At 34.1% G+C, this 24,893-nt stretch overlaps 2 protein-coding genes across 2 annotated transcripts in view; both read right to left on the reverse strand.

Annotated features, from left to right (window-relative positions):
• The window catches only part of LOC122719867, a 51,218-nt gene that overhangs the window by 11,810 nt on the left and 14,515 nt on the right, over positions 1 to 24,893 (reverse strand). The gene's annotated exons all lie outside the window — the stretch shown is intronic.
• LOC122720032 (zinc finger protein 184-like) lies at positions 8,109 to 10,053 on the reverse strand. Its single transcript, XM_043946436.1, has 2 exons — positions 9,916 to 10,053; positions 8,109 to 9,841 (listed from the first exon to the last, which is right to left on the reverse strand). Exon 2 carries the CDS (start codon positions 9,763 to 9,765, stop codon positions 8,419 to 8,421), a length of 1,347 nt encoding a protein of 448 aa, XP_043802371.1. The 5' UTR covers positions 9,766 to 9,841; positions 9,916 to 10,053; the 3' UTR covers positions 8,109 to 8,418.

Raw genomic sequence — 24,893 nt, forward strand, 5'->3', positions numbered from 1 at the left:
TAGAATGTTCGACGATTTGTACGAGGATTTTAATTGGTTTCTCGTTTGATTACCAGCGATGGCTTTGCTCTTCGATGTTAAATGCTGCGTTGATTTCCTAAAACATGAATGAAATCAGTCAGTAAGATTTAAGACATCCATGAAATTCTGGATAAAAAGACTTGTACATTTATTTTCTCTTCTTGCATTCTAATGGAAGTTAAATGATTATAGGATTATGTACAAGTTATTGAATTTATATTCTATTTGCAGTTGGTAAAACAATTTCATTATTGATGTTAGTATCTCATTAAGAAATAAGTTATTAATTTCTTTACATGTAAAAAGTTTAATTATAAATATTATAAAAATGATTAGAATAAATTTTCATTATAATTTTTAAGGGTGGTTGTATATTCACATATATAACTTAATCGTATTTGTTATTTACAAAAGCTTGATTAAAACATTTAAATTTTATAGTAGATTTCAAATAAAATCTTTGAAAAACTTTTATTAATTAATGATGAAATACTTGAATGACTAAAAAACAGAAATATCACGAACATCTTTATCATCGTCAATATTGATACCATAGATAAATTGATAAAATAATTTAATGCTAGTAAATATAATTACTTATTATTAAATATTATCATATTTTATTATTGTCCATAAAAAAAAATCCAATTTTTATTGTGTTATCACATATATTCTACTTTAGTAATCGCCATGTTATTGAGACCTTCACTTTTCGTTGAAAATAAAAAATAATTTTGATTATTTGATTAAAATATTGATTAAAATAATCTATATACTCGTTGCAATATTTTTTTATCGTTATTCATTACTGATATAAATATAATGAAGGATTTATAATAATCAAATGTTTCTTTTTTTTTTGTGAATATATAGAACGCAGATCATTCTTGAAATTTTTCTTTGAAATATAAAATTCATAACTTTTTTTTAACGTTAAATGTTAATTAATTAGAAAAACTTCAAATAACTACATGATTGATTCATTTATTGTTATTACACAAAATAATACTTTCGCATTAGAAATATTAATATAAATTAATTAGAATAAAACGAAGAAGAAAAACAATTAAAAAGATTCATAAAAGAAAGACTCACCTGAAAATAAGAAGTAAACTTTTAAATTTTATATTTGAATATATTAGAATTCTATTCTTCAGAATATTATTATATCACTATTATCACTGTTTGTATTTTTTTAATTTTCATCCAAATGTTCAGTTCTAAATATTTGTCAAAGATTAATATTTTTGAAAACTTTGATGCAAAAATTATGCAATATGTACAATTATAATACTTACGTAGGACACTGCATATCACTTTCAATTTATAACATTATAACATTATAATTTTTAACAATACAAAAAAATTTATAAAATATAATAATAATATACAATATACATTTTAATAAAAACGATAAATACTTACTATTGTTTATTTTGTACTTACAATAAATCCCTATTCGCGTATACTCACAATTATTACAAATATTTCTTCTTTAGCTTAATCTATAAGTAATACTATTAATAAAACTTTCATTATTACATTAATAATATGAATTCAATATTTTCAACAAGAAAATTAAAGCTCTCTGAGCTATTCTTATTTTTATGAATCTAACTTAAATAACATCTATTTATACATAATATTAAAGGCCTCTTTTTTTATAAATTATCATAACAATACTATCAGTTCATTTATTCAATCGCAATACGATATCAATGAATAAAAAAAAAAAGAATGAAAGAAATCGAAAAAAATCGATAAGATTTTTGTGCGATACTTGATGCTTTAAAAACGAGGCTTTGTATTTAAACACAATTCCGAAAATCTCGCAATTATAATTGAGCAAATATTGCTGCATATATTTATGAAGCAACTATCTTAGAACAACTGTAACACTTGTTGTGCATCTTGATCATATGTTGCTCCTCTTCGACATGAATGCATTCGTATATCTTTCCACTGTTGTCGTGCAAAGTCGTATCAATCCTTCCTTCTGAATATCTTGGGACAGTAATTGCACGAAAAACTCTGTTCGTTGCTCGTGCTTTTTGATGTTATTCGTATACTTTGAAGTTGAGAATAGCTCCTTGAAAAGTTGAGCTTTGTTGAGAATAATTTTTTTGAGGCTCCTCAGGAATGGTCTTTTGAGATTCATTGTTAGAATGTCGTCGTTCCACTGTATCAGTGATTTTTAAAAATAAGATTTTTAAAGATATATTAAAGATATTTGAATAGAAAGATATGGATGGTTTTTCGTTTATCTGTTTCTTGTAATTGAGATTCGACAAGTTGTTGTTCAGATGTTTCTTCATATACTTCAGTCTTGATGCAAATATTTGTCGCGATAGAATCCTCTTCCGGTTGCTTTTATACTGATTCCTCGACAGGCAGGAGAAAGTATTTATCGACCTTTTGCACCACAAGAGTTTGTACAAAAGGATTGCGTGGTAACGGCCTAAAAATAAAAAAGAATTATGTTAATCGGAGGAAAAATATCGCGATAATTTATTTATTTCGTGGAGAACATACGGAATATCAGCTAGGAGAGAAATTAACGAACGTCTTTTCTTCTTATGGATAGGTTCTATCTTAGTCGCTGAAAATTGTTAGAGTTTTTGTTTTTTTACTGAAAAGAAATTAAGAAAACGATTAAAATAATTATAGATCTATAATTATATATTAAAGATACCTGTTGTAAGTAATTACAATTGGTTTAGTCTTTATTATATATGACGGACATGAAATGTAAAATTAATTATAATTAATTATAAATATGAAAGAAATGACGTTGAAAGTTGAATTTTGATATGTATTAGCGATTAATTTCTTTTTTCTTCTCCACTAGAAAGAAAAATAATGAATTAGTAGAACATAACAAACTAATAATAAGAAGGTTACTCTTAATTTAAAAAATTATTTTTCTGTACATTATTTCTTAATAATACAATTCGTAAAAACTATTTTACATAATCTTATACATAAGAAATATATATATATATATAGAAATATATATATATATAAGAAATGTATATATATTTATATATATGTATCTATATATTTCTTTTTTTCAAATTTACAAGTAATATAAATTTTTTTTCGTAAGAATAAATCAATATCTATATTACACTTTTCACGTTACACTTATATAAAAGTTATTTTTACGTGCATTTTGTCGATACAAAATTTGATTTTTTTTTTTTTTTTTTTAAGTTTCAATATGATATATTATATTAGCTATGATCTTTACATGCTTATCAATTTTTAGCGTTTTTGATTGAAACTTTATATCAAATTTTTACGTCAAAAAGTTTTTCGTCATTTACGTCATTTCATATGTTACAATCATTCTATACAATATATTAGTTTGTTAAACGAATCGAAAACAAAAATAATTAAATATTAAACGTGTATCAATAATTTAAACATCGAATTTTTAAACAAATTCGTTAAAAAAATTAATAATTAATTCAATATTAACATTTTTATCATCACAAAGTTTATGGTAATGATTTTAAAAATTGTTCAAGCGAAATGATTAATTTTTTTATAGGAAACAATATTTCAAGACTATACAAAAATATCACATTTATTTCGCTTGAATCGACATACACAAAATTGGATTAAAACAAGCTATTTAAATTTAAAAATTACGCTTACAATTTTTTCCAACAAAGATATAATGTTAGAAGCAAATGAATTGATATTTTATAAGTGAGCAGAAAAACAGGGAAAAAATGTATGAACAAAATATGTACAATTAATTGTAATTACGGATCAATAGAAAAAGAATAATTTAAATATCTTATATAAAATGATCCGGAATTGCTAAAAAACATTCTATTATACAACTCGTTACAATTTAATCGATATTAATAATTAATAAATTCGTTGTGTATCTAAAAATCTAAGATTATCTTGCAATGTATCTGTCATTACTTCAAATATTTATCACATCCAATCAAATTTATTTTTCTCAAAATTAAAAAAAGAAGAACTTACGTATCACGTAGACTGATGAACATGACGTAGTCTGTCGACCTAATACTTGTACACGTTGTACGATCCCACAAAAAACTTCTTATTAACCTCCCTCAAAATTGAACGACCTAATGGAATACAATTAATTTCACAGGAAAACGCTTCAACTCGAAAGAATAATTTCACTCTAACAAATCATTAACATTAATCGTTCGAAAAATCGATCCTCCCGTTCACCATACTTTTCACATTCTAACTTTACATCAAACAAAGAGAGAGAGAGAGAGAGAGAGAGAGAGAGAGAGAGAGAGAGAGAGAGAGAGAGAAAAAGAAAGAAAAAAAGAAAAAAAAAGGAAGAAAAAAAAAGTAGAATGTACATTGTCCACCTGATTTTGTGCATTTACTTGCTGCTCTTGTTCACGATTATTTTGTCCTGTACACCATGAAGTAGGTTCGTTATTTTAATCGGTGGGGGCGGCGGATGCACCCCTGGATGCTTCCTGCGATGCAGCATCATGGGCGATCTCTGCGTGAAGCTCTGCCCGCAGATGTCGCAAACGTAAGGCCGTTCGCCGACGTGCGTCAATAGATGGATCTTCTGCGAGCTCAAACACCCGAATGTCTTCCCGCAAATCGCGCACAAATAAGATTTCTCCCCGGAATGAGTCCTCAGATGCTTGGTGAGGCCGTATTTGCTCTTGAACTCCATACCGCATTGCTCGCAAACGTATTTGATCTTGTGCAATTCCATGTGACTGTCAAGATTCTTCTGCGTCTTGAACTTCTTCTTACACGTCTGACACTGAAACTTCTTCACCTTAGTCTTGTGCTTGTAATGTTTATGGAAGTAGAGGGAGCTTTTGCTCGGATAAGAGGAGCCACATATATCGCAGACGCAAGATTCGGTGTCGTGATCCTTCACGTGGGTCGTGTAATCCGACTGCACCTTGAACATCTTTCCGCATTGATCGCATTTATAATTATAATCCTCCGTGTGCTTTCTGATGTAATGGATCTTAAGGTAGGGTTTGGTGCGCGCTTTGAAGTCGCACAGGCTGCACGCGTGCAAATTGACAGGTTCGTCGTGAACCTCCATGTGCCTGGATAGATGAGCCGTGGTTTTGAACCCTTTCGAGCAAATGGCACATTTGTGGGGCCTCGAGTTGCTGTGCTTGAACATGTGCCTGGTGTGTTTGCTCTTACGGTCGAACGTGGCGTAACAGATCTCGCAGGTGTGCACCTTCTTCTTTGGGACTTGTTTGCTCGATTTGCTCTTCTCCTGTTCTTGCCTCTTCCGGAAGTCCAAGGGTGCGTCGTCGAGATCGTCGAATGGGTCGTCGGTGCTCGTGTTATCCTTCGTTTTCTCTTCCAATTGGTTGTTGTTCGTTTTCGCCGATTCCACGTCGTCTTTCGGCGATTGGGCGTTCGTCTCTCCGTTGGGATTCGGTTCCTTCATCATGAACACGCTCAGCGACGTTGGTATCCGAAAGTAATTATCTTCTAGCTTTACTATCAGAAAAGTTGGAGCGAGTGGGTCTAGCGCATTGTACCTAAAAAACCACAAAGCTAGTCAGTCGATTACGTTTTTTGGGATCAGGTGTGTGAGAGGATAAGGTGATTTGTCTTTTCTTTTTTTTTTTTTTATTTTTTTTTTTTTTTTATTTTTTGACTTTTGCTAAACCAAGAACGAGAACATGCACCTGGAATATTTAAAATTTCTTAAAAATTGATTTTGCTCTTCTTTTAGAACCCTGGATTGTGCGATAAGATTTCTCGGATGTGTGTTTCAAAGACACATTACACATGTATTAATTACACTGTAGAAAAAAAGAATATTGAATTATTTTTATTATAATATGATGATAATAATGGAAGATGAAAGGGTAATAATCATGTATATTTATGGTATAATTATGAAGTATTTTTATGGGAGTATTTATTAATATAACAATAAAATTTAACTTTGATAAACTTAACGTGTCTTCTTCTTCCTGTAATACTGAAGAATAATTTGAAATAAAATCTCAAATTTATCTGTTAAGATAAATATTTTTTAATACGTCAAATCATAAATTTTGAATTTTTGTATATGTTGAAATTAATAATTCTCACGACTTTATTTCTAAAGATAATGATTTGAATATATATAAATATACAAAAATATTCTTCATTATTATTACAAAAATATATATGTATATGATAATATTAGAATTTAATATTTCAAATTCAACTTATTATAAATAATTTTGCAGTATTCAAAAATATTTTCCATTTTATTTATAATCTTACATTATATATTAATATGCAACACATTTTCAATTCCATTTCATTTATCATTTGAATTGTTATTATTTTTATTTATATTTATTTTATAATAAATATTCTTTTGTATTGTTCAATTAACTTAGAGTGTAAAGAATATATATCTACATATATCTACATAAGAAGTTTAAAAAATACCTTTGCACACATTGTAGTTAATCTTTTCTTTTTTAAATATATATCTGCCATACATATCAATTGATATGAATCAAACAATTTCTTAAATTTCCATTGAAAATTACTTTTAATAACATCATCAAATTTTCACAACCTCAAACAAAATCTTCATTACAACAACATGATATTTTACTAAAAAAATAAACGTATCTTGAGTATAACAAGTACGTATTTTGTTTCTTTGTCACGTTTCTGATGCCTCCATTCGTGTGCCTTCATATTCTTCACTTTCTTTTCGCAGAATCGACAAATCTGTAACTCTGAGACGTGCGATCTCTTCATGTGATGAGTCAAGTCTGTCTTCAATTTGTAGCTACAATACTCGCATATGTATTTTGACTCGTAATTGCTATGATTTCGCATATTGTGCCTCTTCAAGTTGTCTTCGCTCTTGTATTTCACGTGACAGATGTTGCACTCGAAGAAATAATCCGATCGATGAATTATCTTGTGTTCCTCCAATGCTCGAGCTGTATATATTCTTTTATACATGTTGCATATAGTTTTCTATGCACATAAATTACGTGATTCTCAACCTTCTTCGCGTTATCGAATCGCTTTTCGCAAAACGGATAAGTGTTTCTGATATTATTCAATATTTGATCTACCTTAACTTCGTCCTTTTTTGGAATAATTGATTTAATTTCTTCTCTTTTCAACAAGGCTGTTTGAAAATTTATTTTTGAAATTTTTAGATTTCTCGTAAAATCTTGTAAATTTTTAGAGCTCGTGTGAATGAAAAGACTTTGTTTTTTGTGATTTTTCCAGATGAATTTCTGATTTTGTGGAATTCGTCCGTGAAATTTGATTCGATATTTTTGATATTTTATCTTTCTCCTGATTTTGTAAATCAACTTGTATTAAACAATAAGACGAATTTCTTTCTGAATTTCTTTGCTGTTCTGAGTCAGCTTCTCCTCTGAAATAAGGATATTATGTGTCAGTGTATGAGAAAAACATGTGATTTATTATAATTATTTATGGAATATAAAGTAATTATAATTCTAAACTTTTAAAATTTGTTTAGTCTAAAAGAACAAAACTTTGAATATTCGTAAAAAAAAAAAAAATTATTTTACATATTAGTTGAATAACATTATCTTTTCTTAAAATAGAAATAATCAAGTATGTATTGATAAAAAATATATGAAAACATGATTTACATAACATTTGAATACATGAAAAATGTAACTTACTTTTGCGTCATTTAATGTACACTATATTAAAACAATTGAAATATTTAAATGTATTTTCACGTCATTTGTGTGAAATTATTGGATGATCACTTTTGTATTTCGACACATGATAAATTAATTTTATTAAAAATATATTAAACTGAGAATAACCAATAACTTAAAAAATATTACATCTCAAATCGTTTAACCAAAATAATTTAGAATAACTTAAACGGATATTTTTATAATTTTCTATAAATTTTTATTACAAAATAGTATTCAATTAAAATACTAAATAAAATGTTAATATTTAATAAGTATTAGATAAACGTTAACACGTTTCTAATATATAAATGAGTATACATACTTATAACTTTTATATATAAATCTTCAAATATCTATTCATTATCAAATTTAAAATAAAATTCTCTGTATATAAAAAAGAAATCAAAATCAGTCTCAAGAATAGAATATTTCACAAATGTTAAATTTCATTAACAATGAAACGATAAAATCAATCGATACTAAGGTAACGATTCTTGACACATACGCTGCTATGTTCAATTACCATATCACAAAGATCTTACATCTTCTTCCAAACTTTGTACTACAATATTTACTCAGAAGCACCATGTATTTTCAAAATGCATCCATTTCTCTTCATGCTTCTCGATAAATCCTTTAAAACAAAATTAACGTTGTTCACAACAATATAGTTGCACATTATAAATACGTTAACAAGTCAAGCACTCGAAAGTTGTTCCAATATCTTCCTAGCAGTATCCGCGATAGGAGTAGGATCTGTTAAAGGAGGAAGAGGTCCAGGATGAGTCTTTCGGTGTCTCAGAACACTGGATCTTTGCGTAAAATCTTCTCCACAAATGTCACATTTATACGGTCTGACTCCAGCATGGGTGAGCACGTGTTGATAAAAATTACTGGTACTGTTGAAAGCTTTCTCGCAAATAGGGCAGGTGGCGCCAGGTCTGTGTTTCGTGCTCTTATGGCTGCCAAGTGCAAATGGCGAAGAGAAAACTTCGTCGCAAAGAGTACATTTGAATCCGTCTTTGTGCATAAGCAAATGGTTGTCTAAATTGTTACGAGTCGTGAATTTTTTTGGACAAAGATCGCAACTGTATTTGTAAACGACTTTCTTGGCTGCCCTGTCGTGCTGCCACTCGTGGTGCGTGATATTTTTTACTACCTTGCCACATATTTTACAGATATGGGCGATTCCCATGTGTATTTTTTCGATATGGACACTCAGATCCAGTTTCAATTTGAATTGTTTCCCGCAATAATCGCACATGAATTTTGGATCCACGTTACTGTGCACACGAATCTGATGATACTTTAAGCCTATCTTACGTTTGTATTTTAAGTGACACATGGAACATTGTAAGTAAGAATCATCTTCGTGCGACTTTTTGTGTTCTTCCAGTGATAATTTTGATGGATAACATTTGTTACATTTGTCACAAGGATACGTCTTCTCGTGAAACTTGCGCACGTGCCTTTGCATCATGTTCTCACTCTTGAATACTTTTTGACATACCGGGCAAACATTTTTCAAAGTTTCTAATATTTGATCCGTCTCTTCTTTTTGGCTTTCTTGAATAGATATTATTTGCGATTCTGTATTCTCCTCTTCCTCATCTTTCGTTAAATTTTTCCTTGCTTCTTCCAATGAAGAATGTTGCACATTATTCTTAACGTCTAACGTTATTTCGTCATTTATTTTTGTTTCATTCTTGTTTGATATTAATATTCGTTCGTCTTCTTTTTCCTCATTTTTGACAGGTTTACTTATATTCGACTTGTTTTCGACTTTCGATGGCTGGCACAAATTTAATTCCGGTTTGATAGGCACCATTACTTTTTTAATATTGTACGATATAACACCATTCGAGTCACGAATGGGTACAAGGACACTTTTAATTACGTTCAATCCAGAGGCATCTCTCGTTTCAATTGGCATCAGAATATTTTTAATCTCGTTAGTCACCGGATCTGGGATTGCAACCAATACCTGTGGCACTGAATTTATGCACAAATTATTCTGCGTTCTTTCATTTGGATCATCCTTCATTCGTTCATTCGTTTTTATAGACGATGATAAATCACTGTCAACATCTTTTAAACAAACACTATTGTCAACGATATTCCTGTTCGAAATTAAACCATCGTTAACTTCATTCAATGATGAATCATTCGTTAAATTGTTTTCATTTTTCCTCACCGTCTCTGGTTTATTATTAATCTTGTTACAATTTTTTTGAATTTTTCTAGGTAACTTATCCTTTAATTCTTTTTCACATGGCAATCTTTGATCAATCTTTGTCTGATCCGGAGGATTCGATCTGGGACATAACGTAACCAATCGTTGTATCGAGTCTAGTTCCTTGGACCTTTCCATCATCGTCGACTTCCTGAAACATCGATTCGTTTAGTCAGTGGTAGAAGAGTTAATGAAAATATTTGAACAAAAAATAGTTGGAAATTGGGTAGATCTGGTTGCAAAACAGTCAAGTTCTGTAACAGTCAATAATCTTATTTATTTTATACGCATTTTTCTATAGATCTTACGTTATAATTAACAAAAAAGTAAAATAAGGAAAATAATCGAATGGATGCAAAAATTGTGCAACGCGTGTTTAACAATTATTAAAAATTGATTTAATCGAAGAAACAAATAACCCTATAACAATTAATAAATGCATCGAATATAAATTCGAAATTAACAAATTTATAATGTATCACTTAAATTATTAAAATTTGTCTTTCGCATATATTCATCTTTCAACAATCGACGCGATACTCACAAATGTACAGGTAATACGATTTCATATTTTCTATTTGCATTGTTCCCTTCGTATTTTCATAAGAATTATATTTTACAATAATTCTTTCTTCCGGTATCAATTTAACTTTTAACAATTTCTGATATTTTTAAAGTAGATATTTATCTCATCGCATACACTATATAATCTTAACATATTATATTAGTTTTGTACAAAACGTGGATTTATATATGGTTTGAGTATTGTTGTTGGTAACGATGAAATTTAAGTATGATTAAAAAAAAAAAAAAAAAAGAAAGATAATTTATAAATCATTTTTTACAACGTTTGAATATAATATAAGGATATAGAAAAGAGTTAATAATGCACGATAATACTATGAATCTTCGAACAAAGAAAATACATACAATGGAAACCCTCTTCCGCAAGCCATCGAATTAGAGGCAACTTTCTCTTTTTCTCAATTACAAAAATATCATTACGTATAAATAAAATTAATATAGAAAAGAGAAATGTGAAAATTAACGGCGATATTATACAAAACCTGATGGCTTGATTTTATGTATGTAACAAACAAAAAAAAAAAAATAGAAATAAAACAAAATGTGAATACAATTTTCCCCTACTTTCTAACTCCACCTTTTACATCGTTCCCTATATCCCTAAAATATTTCATTTTCAATCATTAGATTAAAAAAAAAAAAAAAAAAAACTTCAAATTTATAGAAAAAATCTCAATTTTAAAAATTACAACATTTTCTCGATTCTCCTCTCTCCGTCTAATGCTCGTTATTTTCGGAATTGGTGAGCAACAGGGGAGGAGGAGGCGGATGATTTTCTGGATGTTTGCGGCGATGCGACATCATGCTGCCCCTCTGAGTAAAACTTTGCCCGCACAAATCGCACGCGTACGGTTTCTCACCGGTGTGGATCAATCTGTGCATTCTAAGGGAAGCAGATCTGGCGAACGTCTTCAAGCATAGTTTGCACTGATACGGCCGTTCGCCGGTGTGCTTCCGTAGATGCAGCTTCAACAAATAATTGGTGGTGAAATTCTTGTCACATTGAGTACACGCGTAAGTCTGGGAATGTAGAGCGACGTGATTGCGAAGATTGTACTCGGATGTGAAGATTTTCCCGCACACGTCGCACTTGTGCTGCTTAACCTCCGTTTGATTGAGCAACACGTGCTGATAGAAATCGCTTCTGGATTCGAATCTTTTCTGGCAAAGCGTTCGCAACATGTCCGATCCCACGTTCGAAGCTTTGTGCTTCATCAGCAAGTGATTCTCCAACGTGTTCCAAGCTTTGAATTTTCTAGGGCAGACGGTGCAACAATACGGATAGACGATCTCTTTATTCTCCTGATGCTTCATCTCGTGGTGGGCGATATTCTTCACGGCCATTCCGCAGAATCTGCAGATGTGGGTGGCGTTCATGTGTGACCTGTCTATGTGAAGGGCCAGGTCCAATTTTAATTTGAACTTCTTGCCGCAACAGTCGCAGATAAATTTCGGGTCTATGTCGGCGTGCTCGCGGATCCTGTGATGCTTCAACCCTGTCACGGTTTTGTATTGCATCTGGCAGACGGAGCATCGATGAAACGAGATCACCTCGTGCGTTTTTCGATGTTCCTCGAGGGCCAGATCCGAGAAGTAACCTTTGTGACACTTGTCGCAGTTGTACGGCTTCTTATGCGTTTTCAGGGCGTGCTTCTGCATTTGCTTCTCGTCCTTGAAACACTTTTCGCAGAACGGACAAACGTTCCTCAAGGTATCCAATATCTCGTCCACTTCCCCTTTCGCGTCAGTTTTCGATTTCAATTTTGATTCTTTCCTTACTTCCAATAATATCTCTTTCCCCCCTTCTTGCTCGTCGCCCTCCTCGCTTCTCTTTCGTTTCCTCTCGCCGCCTCCCTTGCAACTCAACCGCCTGTCCTTAGCCTGATTCGCCACGAATCTGCTCTCAACCTTCTTCTGGCGTAAACTCAACTCCGGCTTGATAGGCACCATCACCTTTTTAAGCTCGTAAGACACCAATCCGTCGTCTCCCTCGAACGGTATAAGCACACTCTTGATCACGTTCAATCCGGTCTCGTCCCTAACTTCAACAGGGACCAACATATTCCTTACTTCCTTGGTCACTAGATCCCTGACCGGCACCAAAACAGTTTTCACCGAGTCGAGGATCGGCTCGTCGATTTTCCTCTCTAAATAATTACTCGTGACGTTAATTTCATTTCTCGCCGAGTTATCCGAATCGTTGCGTTCCAATTTGATTTTCAACGTCACTGAATCCTGTACAGTGGTTACTCGATCGTTTCTATCCTGGTCCAAGGATGTTTCCGCGATCGTAGACCTCCTGAAACATCCATTCGTTTAGTCAGAACGTAAATACGTGATCGAAAACGACGCTAAGTTTGCACGAAACAAAGAGAGAGAGAGAAAGAAAGAGACAGAGAGAGAGAGAGAAAGAGAGAGAAAAACAAAGAAAGGAGAGGAAGAAAATCAAGAAGATATCGGTGGTGATAGATCTGCTTCCTTTGAGCGTCTCGTTTATTCAGAGAGCAATTCCTGTTCCGATGATCGAAACTTTTATAAATATGCTGTATATGTGTTGAAAAAAAAAAAAAAAAAAAAAAAAAGAAAAAAAAGGCGAGGAATCAGATGCGGGTAAAAATAACGCAGAGTGAGTGTAATCATGTATAGTGAGAACAATCGAGCGATTTCTGAAAAGGATTTAATTAAAGGAACAAAGAATTCAGTACAAGCAATGAATGCGTCGAACATTGCACTGAAACAATTCGATCTCCGGGTTAATGTGTGAATTTACAGTCAGTGTCTACTTACATTAATAAAATTGTCACAGCTTCTCTAGAACAACCGACGAAAACTCACGAAACTCGCTTCCATTCTCACGCTATTCTCTTACTTACTCTCCCACTCTCTCATTCTCTTTTTTTTTCTTTTCTTTCTCTTTTTTTTTTTTTTTTTTTTTTTCCCTTCTTCATTATCGATGATCGACATTCGTAAGGCTCGATTCACACTTAAACGATCTATTTATTATATTATATACCGCCAATATGTGTATTTTCACTCCTTTCCAATCGTGAATTCACAATCGTTTCATTTACTGTACTTTACACCAACCAATCAACTTTCGCTTAAGTACATCATTTTATGTACATATTTATTTCTCTCGATAATGATCAACTTGAATATTTTTTATTTTTACTAACGAAGCAATTTTTGTTCGAAGTCAATCTTCGAATCATCAATTATTATTAGAAAAGCTTCATTATTTCCCGCGATTTTTTTTTCTTTTTTTCTTTTTTTTTTTTTTTTTTTTTTTTTTTCTTTCCCCCAGAATGCTGTACAATAATAGTTCATAATAATTCGAGATTTAAACAGATACAAAATAACGCTAAGGGATTAAAGCAGCGTTGAACTGTTATATCAGTAAGATATGCAGGGCGCGCGATTTCCCCCGTTTTGCAAAACTTCAGATTTATAAAGATAAAGCAGCTTTTTATTCTGAATTATAAAAATATCGTTATAAATAATCCACTGCTCGTTGTTCAAGCGAGAACGATAAACAATTACCCATTATCGACCATGTACAAAAAACGCTCGAGTTATATTCCTCGTGTTGAACTTACTTAAGTTGGGCTTAATTAGCGGAAACGAGAAAAGGAAAAGAAACTTAAAAAAAAAAAAAAAAAAAAAAAGCGCAAATGGAATCAAAAGCGTAACGTAAGAGATTCGGATTGGACGTGCAAAAGACGGAATTTTTCCCTTTGGAAGGAAAAACGAAAACCCTCGACGAGACGAAAATCCGTCCGAGCAAATATCAAGCGAGTTCGATCCGTTTCGATCCCTAATCCCCTTCCTTCCGATCATTCCTGCGTGCAGAAACGCTATGACTTGTTCGCGTCCTTGGCGAGTCTGGTGAGCGGCAGGGGAGGGGGCGGTGGATGATTTCCAGGATGCTTCTTGTGGTGCACCATCAAACTGCTCCTCTGCGTAAAACTCTGCCCGCATATGTTGCACACGTACGGCCTCTCCCCCGTGTGGGTAAGTTTATGGACCCTGAGCGCGGGCGACCTGGCGAAAGCTTTCGGGCAGAACGGGCACTGATACGGTTTCTCCCCGGTGTGCCTCCGGCAGTGAAGCTTGAGAGCGTAGTTGGTCGCGAATTTCTGGCCGCATTCCGCGCACAGGAACATCTGGGAGTGCAGATTCAAGTGGCTGCGTAGCTCCTGCTCAGTGGCGAAGCTTCTCTTGTTGCATATGTTGCACTGGAACGCCTTGGGCGTGCTCATCTTGATCCCGTGCATCACCCGTTTGTGAGATACCAAATACGATCTCTGCGAGTAACCGTTCCCGCAGAACTCGCAGATGAACGCCTTGGTCTCGAGATGGCTGGTCTTGTGATCCTCCAGATCGTAGTTGGACATGAAACCCTTGTCGCATTGGTCGCAACGGTAACGATAATCACGCTCGTGGACACGCCGATGGTGCATCCTCAACGAGATCTTGTTGTTGGTCGTGAAGCCGCATATCTCGCACGAGTACTTGATATCACGATGGATCCGCCTGTGATTGCATATCTCCGAGGAACGTTTGAAAGCTTTGCCGCAGGTGGCGCATATGTAGGGGCGGGCGTCACTGTGCTTCACCATGTGACGCTTGTAATCCCTGTGCTTAGCGAATTCCAGCTCGCAGACAGAGCAGGTGTAACGTTTTTGCCTCTCCTCGTCGTCCTCGAACCCGTGCCACCTCGTCGGTATTTTTCTCATTCTCGTTCGATCACCGTTCCCACCGTTTACAGAGGTAGGACAAGTGTTCGAGGGGGGCGTATCGACTCGAGGATTATCTTCGGACGATTCGCAGTACGCGTGCGGATCCGGCGGAGATGGAAGCGGTTCTAGTTCTGATTCCAAGACCTCGATGGTCCTCTCACTGCTGGCTTCGGATTTCACGTCCCAATCTACGTTCCCGAGTTCTCTGCAATCAACAACGTGATTTTTCAAACATGTTATACGTGCTCATTTTTCATTTCGTTCGCCGATAACTTCTTCCAGATCGCTACAGACGATTTTCATTATAAACGTGTGCTTTTGTAATCGTTCTCTTTCCTAACGAGGAAATATATATATATATATATATATGTATAATATATATGTGTATATATATATATATATATATATATATATATATATATGTGATCGTGAAGGGGAAACGATCGAATCGATTTGCTCGAAACGAGCAATCGAAAAAAGGCATGAGAAGTTGTTCGATTGAAGCGAAAAATCGCCACGCACGGATTTGTTCTTTTTTTTTTTTTTTTTTTTTTTTCCCAATAGATTATCGTTCTTTTATTAAACGTATAATAACGAGTATCGATATTCGTAACTAACATGGAACTTGTAGTGCTCTCTCGCCACTTTCGTTGCTACTGAAATTACCATTTAATTAATTAGTTTTTCGATTGTAATATTTTATTAAAAAATATACCGGATAATTATATCACTGTCATACGTAACGTTTCAACGATGTACGATCAGACAGATTTATATGATAATAATATACGTATTCAATTGCATACGTATGCATTTCGAATTATACAGACAGAACTGTATAATTATGTATATAATTTGTATAAAATTATATTACTCATTTCTCGTTTGCATCAATTTTTTTTTTTTTTAGACACAAAGGCGTAAGGAAGTAGCAAGGAATTCTTAGATAAAGATCGATGAATAATAAGCACAGATTATATATACTTCAGTAACAGCGAAAGTGTTAATCGAACGAACGTTGTTTGCTGTACAACACATGAATTTTAAATTGGTCACACAGCTAACAGAAACGAAAGAGAGCGACTAATGGACAAAAAATAATATTGCCTTACGAAGGAAACCATTATTCTTAACGCTATTAAAACAATAAAGAATTTCAAAAAGAATCATCGAACATCGTAACAATAAACAAATAATACAATTTCAGTCGCAAATGCAATGGTACACGATTGACAAAAGGTATCGTGAGCGTATATGTATAAAAAAAGAAAAGGAAAAAAAAAAAAGAAAAAAAATAAAGAAAAGAAAAAAAAAAAAAAAGAAGAAGAAGATTCATTTGATCGATTTCGTACGGCTTCTTTAATTCTTAATCTTCATTGGTCGAGATTAATCCATGATCACACACTTCTTTCGTTTCATCGTCGTTCTTGCACAGTCGCGCGATCATAAATGTTCCCGCAGTGTTATCAGCACCAGAGTCTCGAAGACGACAAACACGGATGGTACTATACTCTCGAGACGATGATCTCTCAGAGTTCTAACCCTCGACGACGACGACGAAAGGCACTCGTCGCGTTTACACGCAGGTCGACTTCTGATGGGCCGTCAGGTTGCCCTGGCACGAGAAACCACGGTTGCAGATCTGGCACACGTACGGCCGTTCCCCCGTGTGACCCCGCCTATGGATGGTCAACGTCGACCTCTGCGAGAAAGCTTTCGGGCACTGGTCGCATTTGTACGGTTTCTCCCCCGTGTGCACCCTTCTGTGCATCCTGAGATTCTCCGAATCCGTGAAACCTTTACCACAGATGTCGCACACGTACGGTTTCTCCCCCGTGTGGATGCGCCTGTGCTTCTTCAAATGTTCGGCGCTGCTCAGACTCTTGCCGCAGTAATCGCACAGGTACAATTTGGTTGGATTGTGGCTCTCCTTGTGCCGGAACAAGGATCTCTTGGTTGCGAGAACTCGGCCGCAGATGTCGCACGCCGTGCTCGTCACTTTGTTCGCCTTCATCTCCGGGTGCATACGCCTGCAATGGGCGGACAGCTGTCGTCTGAGATAGAAGGCGGTGCCGCATAACTGGCAGGCGAAAGGCTTGTCCCCCGAGTGTATGTTGTAATGCTCCTGCAGATCGATCGCTTTGCGGAAACGTTTGTCGCAGTCGTTGCACTGGAAGGGTAGATCGTTCTTGTCGGTGTGGCGCAACATGTGAATGCTTAGGGCGGCCAGCACCGTGGTCTCGTAGTCGCACTCCTTGCACATGTAGCTCGGATAGAAGTGGGTCTTCTCGTGCCTGGTCAGATCACGGAACAGGCGGAACTTCTTGGGGCAGTGTTTGCACGTGAGGTCCCCGACCGTGTGCCGCATCAGATGTTTCTGGTAGTTGCTCTTGTGTCTGAACACCTTGTTGCACGTTTTGCACACGAACTCCATCTCGGGCTTCTCCTTCTTCACCTTTATGTTGGAACGATTGGCAACCGTGGACGCGTTGTTCGCCTTGCGCCCGCCACCTTTCCGCCCGTTGTGCTTCTTCATGTGCTTCCGCAAGTTCACGTACGTTCTGAACACTCTTCCACACTGGTTGCACGTGTTCTTCCGTTTACTCTTGTGCTCGATCTCGTGATTGTCGAGTAACGCCTGCGAGGCGAAGAACACGCCGCAGATCTTGCAGTGGTACGCGAGGGGCAGATCTTCCTCGTCGATCTCGTCGGCCACTTCTTGCTTGATGAAGCTTTGCTCCGGGTTCAGGGGCACGGGTGGAAAGGACGAGTTGTTGGCAACGTCCGTGTCTCCGGTTTTTACAGGCGACGTAGCGTCCACGTCCTTCTTCACCAGCTCGAGCTTCGTCAACATCGCCATCGGGTAATACTCTTCGGAGAAAGGTAGCTGGTTGTACCTGAAATGTAAAAATTCGAAGGGACGCATCAGTATCGGGGATGTCCTCGTTTTGATAATCGCAGTCTTTTTCTCGAATCGAATACCTGCAAGCGATCGGTCGATCAATTATATCGATCTCAAAGAATCTTCCAAAAATTGGCAAATGATAGAGAGAATCGTTTTAAAAGAATCGACGATTTTTTTTTTTTTTCTTTTTTTATCGATGATAAATAAAAAAAATGTGCGTCGCGAAAAAGATGGTACTTCGTAGAAATTATTATGTTATTCTGACAACACAGTGTTTATCGTTTGGACGATGTCAAACAATTCGTTTTATTTAACAAAAGTTGTACATGAAACGATGACGATTAAGTAACTTGGAAAAATATTATGTTCCATAAAAAAAAAAAGAAAAAAGAAAAAAGGATTCACAACTTCGTTCAGAGATCAGACGATCCTTTTGTTGCTCCCAGCTTTAAACTACATTTTGTACAAGTAAAATGCTGTAATACTGTAAAGAAAAATATATAAACAGGAACGTCATATATACATATATATATATATATATATATCCTTACATATTATTAAAAAGAAGCGGAACTACATAAAACGAGATTACATTCTCGATCGTGCGAAATTAAGTATAAAAATATAACTGAAAAAAAGTTTTCAGATTATAACTTTGGCACTGTTAAAAAATCCCTTCGATAGATATTAGAGCCAATTATCGTATATATACAAAATTACATTCTATCGATATTACACATGTGATAAAAAATCGAAATAAATTTCTCGATCAGGTAGTAAAGTAGCATCTAAAATTACAACCTTCTTCAAAAAGTTTCCATATCCAAATATCCCTGTACAGCTCGAAGACTATTTCAATATTTTTCAACTTCGTTCTTTTCATTTTTTTCTTTTTTAAAAGAATGTAGCTTTTTATTATCCACCAATAATATTATAAAAAAAAAAAAAAAAAAAAAAAAAAAAAACCTCCGAAAAGGTTCACTCCGTTTGATTGACCGTAGCGGCAGTAACGTTCACTTGAGCGTGCACTTTGTTATGAGCGTTCAAAGACGACCTGGAAACGAACGATTTTGTACAAAACTCGCAATGATAAGGCCTTTGGCCCGTGTGATACCGCTTGTGAACGACCAGCGTGGAATGTTGGGTGAACGATTTCCCACACGTGTCGCAACTATACGGTTTCTCCCCTGTATGAGTCCTTTTGTGAACGACCAAAGTGCTCCTCTTGCGAAAAGCTTTGCCGCAGATGTCGCAGATCAACAGCTTCTCCCCGCTGTGGAGACGGAGATGATCTTGGAGAGATCCCTTGGAGGACACCGATTTTCCGCAAAGATGGCAGGTGTGCTTGTTCTCGCCCATATGGGTCTTCACGTGGAACACCAACGAATTCTTGTATACGAACGTTTTCCCGCAGAATTCGCACTGGTGCTTCACAGGTTTGAAGTTCGGGTCGTGAAACTTGAGATGCTTCACGAGGCTGTGATTATTAGGGAAAGACTTGTTGCAATTCTGGCACACGTGCTCCTTGGCGCCGTGCTTCACGTTCATGTGACCGTGGAGCTCGGCGTTGGTGAAGAATCCTTTCTTGCAGATCTCGCAATACCTCGTGTACTTTTCGAAATGGCGCCTCTGATGGATGGTCAGTTGGAACGCTTGTACGAACGCGTGGCCGCACACGTCGCACACGAAGTTCTTCTCCCGTGTGTGGATTCTTCTGTGGACGGTCAGAGTGTTGCTCCTTTTGAACGATTTCCCACAAATGTCACACTGGTACGGTCGGGCGTCGCTGTGCGACACAAGATGGCCCTCGTACAGATTCTTCGTCCTGAAAAGCTTCCTGCATATTTCACACTGATAGAACGTCTGAGCCGAGGGATTCCTCTGCCTAGTCGAAGTCGCGTCCTCTTTCAACGTCCCTTTACACTCTTGCCGACTCGTGGTTACGAGCGTGTCGCGTTCTTCAACTTTGACGAAACGTTGCGAATCTTGGTCGAATTTCCGTTGATTCGTCGTCGATCGATCCTCTTCTTTCACGATCGAAAATACTATCACTGATTTTTCCGTGATCATATCTTCTAACGATGCTTCGATCCTCGTAATCGATGGCGATCTGCGAAGAAAATGAAAAAAAAAAGTGTCGTCAATAGCGATTCTTATTTTATTGGTTTAGATCTAACGACAACTTTCGATTTTTTTTTTATTGTGGAAGGTACTTGTTTTCTTTTCTTTTTTTATTATTATTATTATTATTATTAACGAATATTTAGCTTGATTTACATTTGATGAAATATACACTGAACGTATATATATATATTTATGTATATAGCATAAAGAGCGAAATGATTTTTCGAATTACTTCTCCTCTTCTTTCTTCTTCGACTGAATCTTGTATTAATTCGAACTAAAAAAATCGTTTTGTGAGTTATTTACAAAAATGTAAATCTTTTTCGTCAAATAAAATAAAGTTTCTTGTTGAAATAATACAGTTTTTGTCTGGATAAAATGTCTGTATTTCGTTGTTCGTATGAATATATATAGTATGAATATATATAATTTTTTATAATATATCGTTTTCTTTTCTTTTTTTTTGATTAACAAAGGTAATTTATAAACTCGTTGTTCTTTCTGAAAGACATTTACATGATGCGAAAATAATTTTCGCGATAAATAAAAATTGTTTCATCGATACATAATCTTAACGTTCAATAAAAATTTTTGTACATTTCTAAGAAAAGCGGGATTATTGTATACAAATTTTGTTGTAAAAATTTACTGTATTTTTCAATCTTCTTTTTCAAGATAATCTTTTCCATTATCATATTTCGTATACATCTTAAAAAATACTTTTTAGAAAATAAAAATATAAAAGATGAACACAGAATCATATGTATGTATCGCGCATAATACATAAAAAAATAAGTTTATTCGCATAAAGAGATAAATTTTCGCCTATCTGTAATGTGCGTTATTAACTTGAACGATGTGTATTTACATGAAAAGTTATACAAATGTATTAAAAGTTAACAAAAACAAACAAAAAAAAATTATTAATTATATGCGTATTACAATATAATTCCTAAAATTGTATCACTACATAATCTTTCAGCATAATAATTGTCGTAATTATAAATCCATGATGAATTTAGTAAATTTAAATCTATATAAATACAAAATTTATTAAATATAAATTTTTCTTCGTGTTTATACTTTTAGTAAATAATTTTAGTAAATAATTTGTTCATAATTAATTAACAAAATAAACGCTATCATGTTGCAAGTTTTATTCTATCTTTTGTTATATTCTTACTATTGTATTGATTGTATTGTACAAATCATCCTTTTATTTTTATCATATTGCCAATTGTATATATATTCCAATTTTTTTATATTACGTTTTCATTAAAAAATTATTAAACAAGAAAATAGAAATGTATGAATGGGATATATAATTTCATATTTGATTTTGTTAAAATTAATTTATTTTTTTCTTTTTTTAGAATCTTTTTTATATTATGGCACCTTTTATCGCGAAATTCTAAGATACAATTATTATTTATCGGGATTATCTCTATTGTTAGTAAAAACAATTTTAAATTTGTTTGAGCTATTTAAATATTGATAAATCAAAAGCAGTCTTACTACAAAATTATCTGACGTATTAACTGTTTGATTCAATGAAATTTTTCATTCATTGTAATCATTCGTTCATTGTAATCATTGTATCATTGTAATTAATTTTTAATTTAATTTGCGCTTATTATAAAACTGCTCGATGCAGTTTATCAATTATTTTATTATCGCTTTATGATAATATGTAATAATTTCATTTGTGTAAAGCTGTTAGAAAAATCTTACTAATATCAATTTCTTTTGTAAAAAATACGATTTGAAAAATACAGGATAAACCTGAGTAAAAAGTAGCAATTACAAAAATTTATCGTAACACTGCGATGGCTACCATGCTAAACTTTTTGTAACATTTTATCATTACTAAAATCATTGAAAAAAATTACATTTCCCTTTCAGTACAATATTAGGAGATTTTATAAATACATATAAATGAGTACTACTCATTAATATAGCAACGATTCAAATTTTAATAATAATAGAAATTTTAAAAATCAAAGTAAATAATTTCATTTTTAAAAATTAATAACAATAGAATATATACAGTAATGAATGAATATTCAAGTAATGAATTTTACAATGAAACATCTTGCAAAAAATTCACCATAGTAGCCAAATACATAAAAACCTCTTAACATTTATACAATACATCTAAATCAATCAATTTTCTTCGATCGAGTCTTATAAATATTCTTTACCTATTATATCAAAAAATGTAATTTGCAAGGAGAACGAGTGCACGTATTCTCTCTCATTCTCATCTCGCGATTCTTCATCTTCTTCATAATCTATTTTTTTCATGCATACAAACACACATACATAAGATTTATGCCTTTGGTTCACTACTTTCTCTCGTGATGCGACTTCATGTGCGAATTTAACGAGCCCTGCTGCGTGAACCTTTTCTGGCACACCTTGCACTCGTACGGTCTTTCACCCGTATGCGTTCTCAGGTGTACAATCAAATATTTTCGAACGCTGAACGCTTTGCCGCATACTTCGCACACATGCGGCTTCTCCCCCGAATGTATACGCATATGGATCTGGAGATAAGCCTTGCTCGAAACCAATTTGCCGCAAATCTCGCAAGTGATGAGATTCTCCCCGGTGTGTATCTTGAGATGCACCTTCAAAGCCGCCTTCCAATAGCTCTCGAAATTGCACACGTTACATTTGTGTTTCTCCCGCTCGCCGTGAGACTTCATGTGCGTGTTTAGATAAGCAGCACTCGCGTAAGGAGTGTTGCAAATCTTGCAGACGAATGGTTTCTCCCCGGTGTGGGTGAGCAGGTGTCTCTCCAACGTTTGATTCGTATAGAAACCTTTACCGCATATCTCGCAATGAGTCACGTACTCCTCGTTGTGCTTCTTCTTGTGCAGTCGCAAATCGTAGCCGGATACCTTGGATATACCGCAGATATCGCACGTGAATCGCTTGTTGTGTTGCTTCAGATGAGTCTTCAAGAATTCTTCCGTTTTGAAGCATTTGTTGCAAAGGACGCACTGAAACGGTTTCTCTTTTTGATGTACCTTGATCATGTGCTTCTTCAACTTCTCCTCATCCGGGAAGGTTTTGTCGCATTCCTCGCAACGATCAACAATCTCGTCGTTCCTCTCGTGATCCTGCCTGTGCTTCAGGAATTGAAGCCTCTTCCGCATCCTCTTGTTGCAAACATCGCATTCGTAGATCACTGTACACCTTCTGGCCGATTTAAAGCTCTTGACGTTTCCTTGTTGTTCCTCCTCTAGAACAAGCTTCATCTCTGCGTCGTCAGATTCCTCCAACGAATCAGTGGTCACTATTTCCTGATGGCTGATCTGTTCGAATTCTTCAACTGTGATGCTTTCACTGCATATTTCGTTTTGATACTTGACCAGTTCCATGTCTTCCAGAGTTTCTATTTGTTCTATTTTTGATTCCACGAGTTCGAGCTCCTCGCACCTGTAATGGACAAGAATCGTTAATATGTAAAACACGACATACGTGTAAATAAGAAAGTAACAAGCGTGTCGGTTAAGAAGAAGATCCTTTCCATTCTGAATGAATATACTAAATAGCAATATTTTTGATCTCTGTGTTTGATATTATTGGTTTATCATACGTCTTGCTAACACGCTTTTGAAAGAAGAACTTTGGAACTCATTTGGGACACATTTTTGAGCTCTTCTGTAAAATTTATTACATTGGCGGATAATTTGTACAAATATTGCGAGATTGAAATAAAAAAAAAAAAAAGAAAAAAATGAAATATTACGTTGTAAAACATATATGTTTGTAAACATTAGTTTAATATTGGATTATAATAGATAAATTGATCGAATAGAATTTTGAAAGATATAATTAAGATTCTCTAATATATCGTTTCGTAATTTTTTTACACGAATTTTTAAAAGATTTTCAAAATTTAATATAATCCGAGATTATTATTCTTTTTGTTTAAAGATGTGTTACTTACCAATAACTGTTTCGTATACAAGCATTTGAAGTAACAAATGTATTAATCCATTAAAGTAGTTTTAATTCTGATTTCTAAGAAAACTAATCTTAAAAATGTACACATTTTGATTAAATCAAAATTTTAATAATGTCCTTATATGAATTGCAAAAATATTACAAGCAATATAATAATATATGTATAATGAATTTTATTACATTATATACAATATATGCATTTTGTTGTGTTACAAATTGATTAACTCAACCAATCCATGGCAAAAATTACAATTAGTATAATTAAAACACTCGTAACGCTATACGAAAGAAAAGCATTTTCTAAACGCTATTAATCTCTGTAATCTCGATACTGTTCTTAATATTTGCAATCTATACAATTTATACAATCGATACAAACGATCACAAACACCAATAAAAGAATATTATTCAAATTATTAGCAACACAAATTTAACAATACCATGAAAAATCAACCATAAAAATCCTTATTAATATTTTTCAAAATATTATGTTAAACTTCAATGTTTCAGACAAATATCTCTCGTTTTCAATATAAGAATTAACGACTTCCTGTATAATTAACCAAAACCGATACTATTAAGTTTATTAGTTTTAAATTAATCGAATTATC

This window comes from Apis laboriosa, unplaced genomic scaffold (genome assembly GCF_014066325.1).
Source record: "Apis laboriosa isolate Shangri-la unplaced genomic scaffold, ASM1406632v1 scaffold9_cov152, whole genome shotgun sequence".
NCBI classification, from domain to species: Eukaryota; Metazoa; Arthropoda; class Insecta; order Hymenoptera; family Apidae; genus Apis; species Apis laboriosa.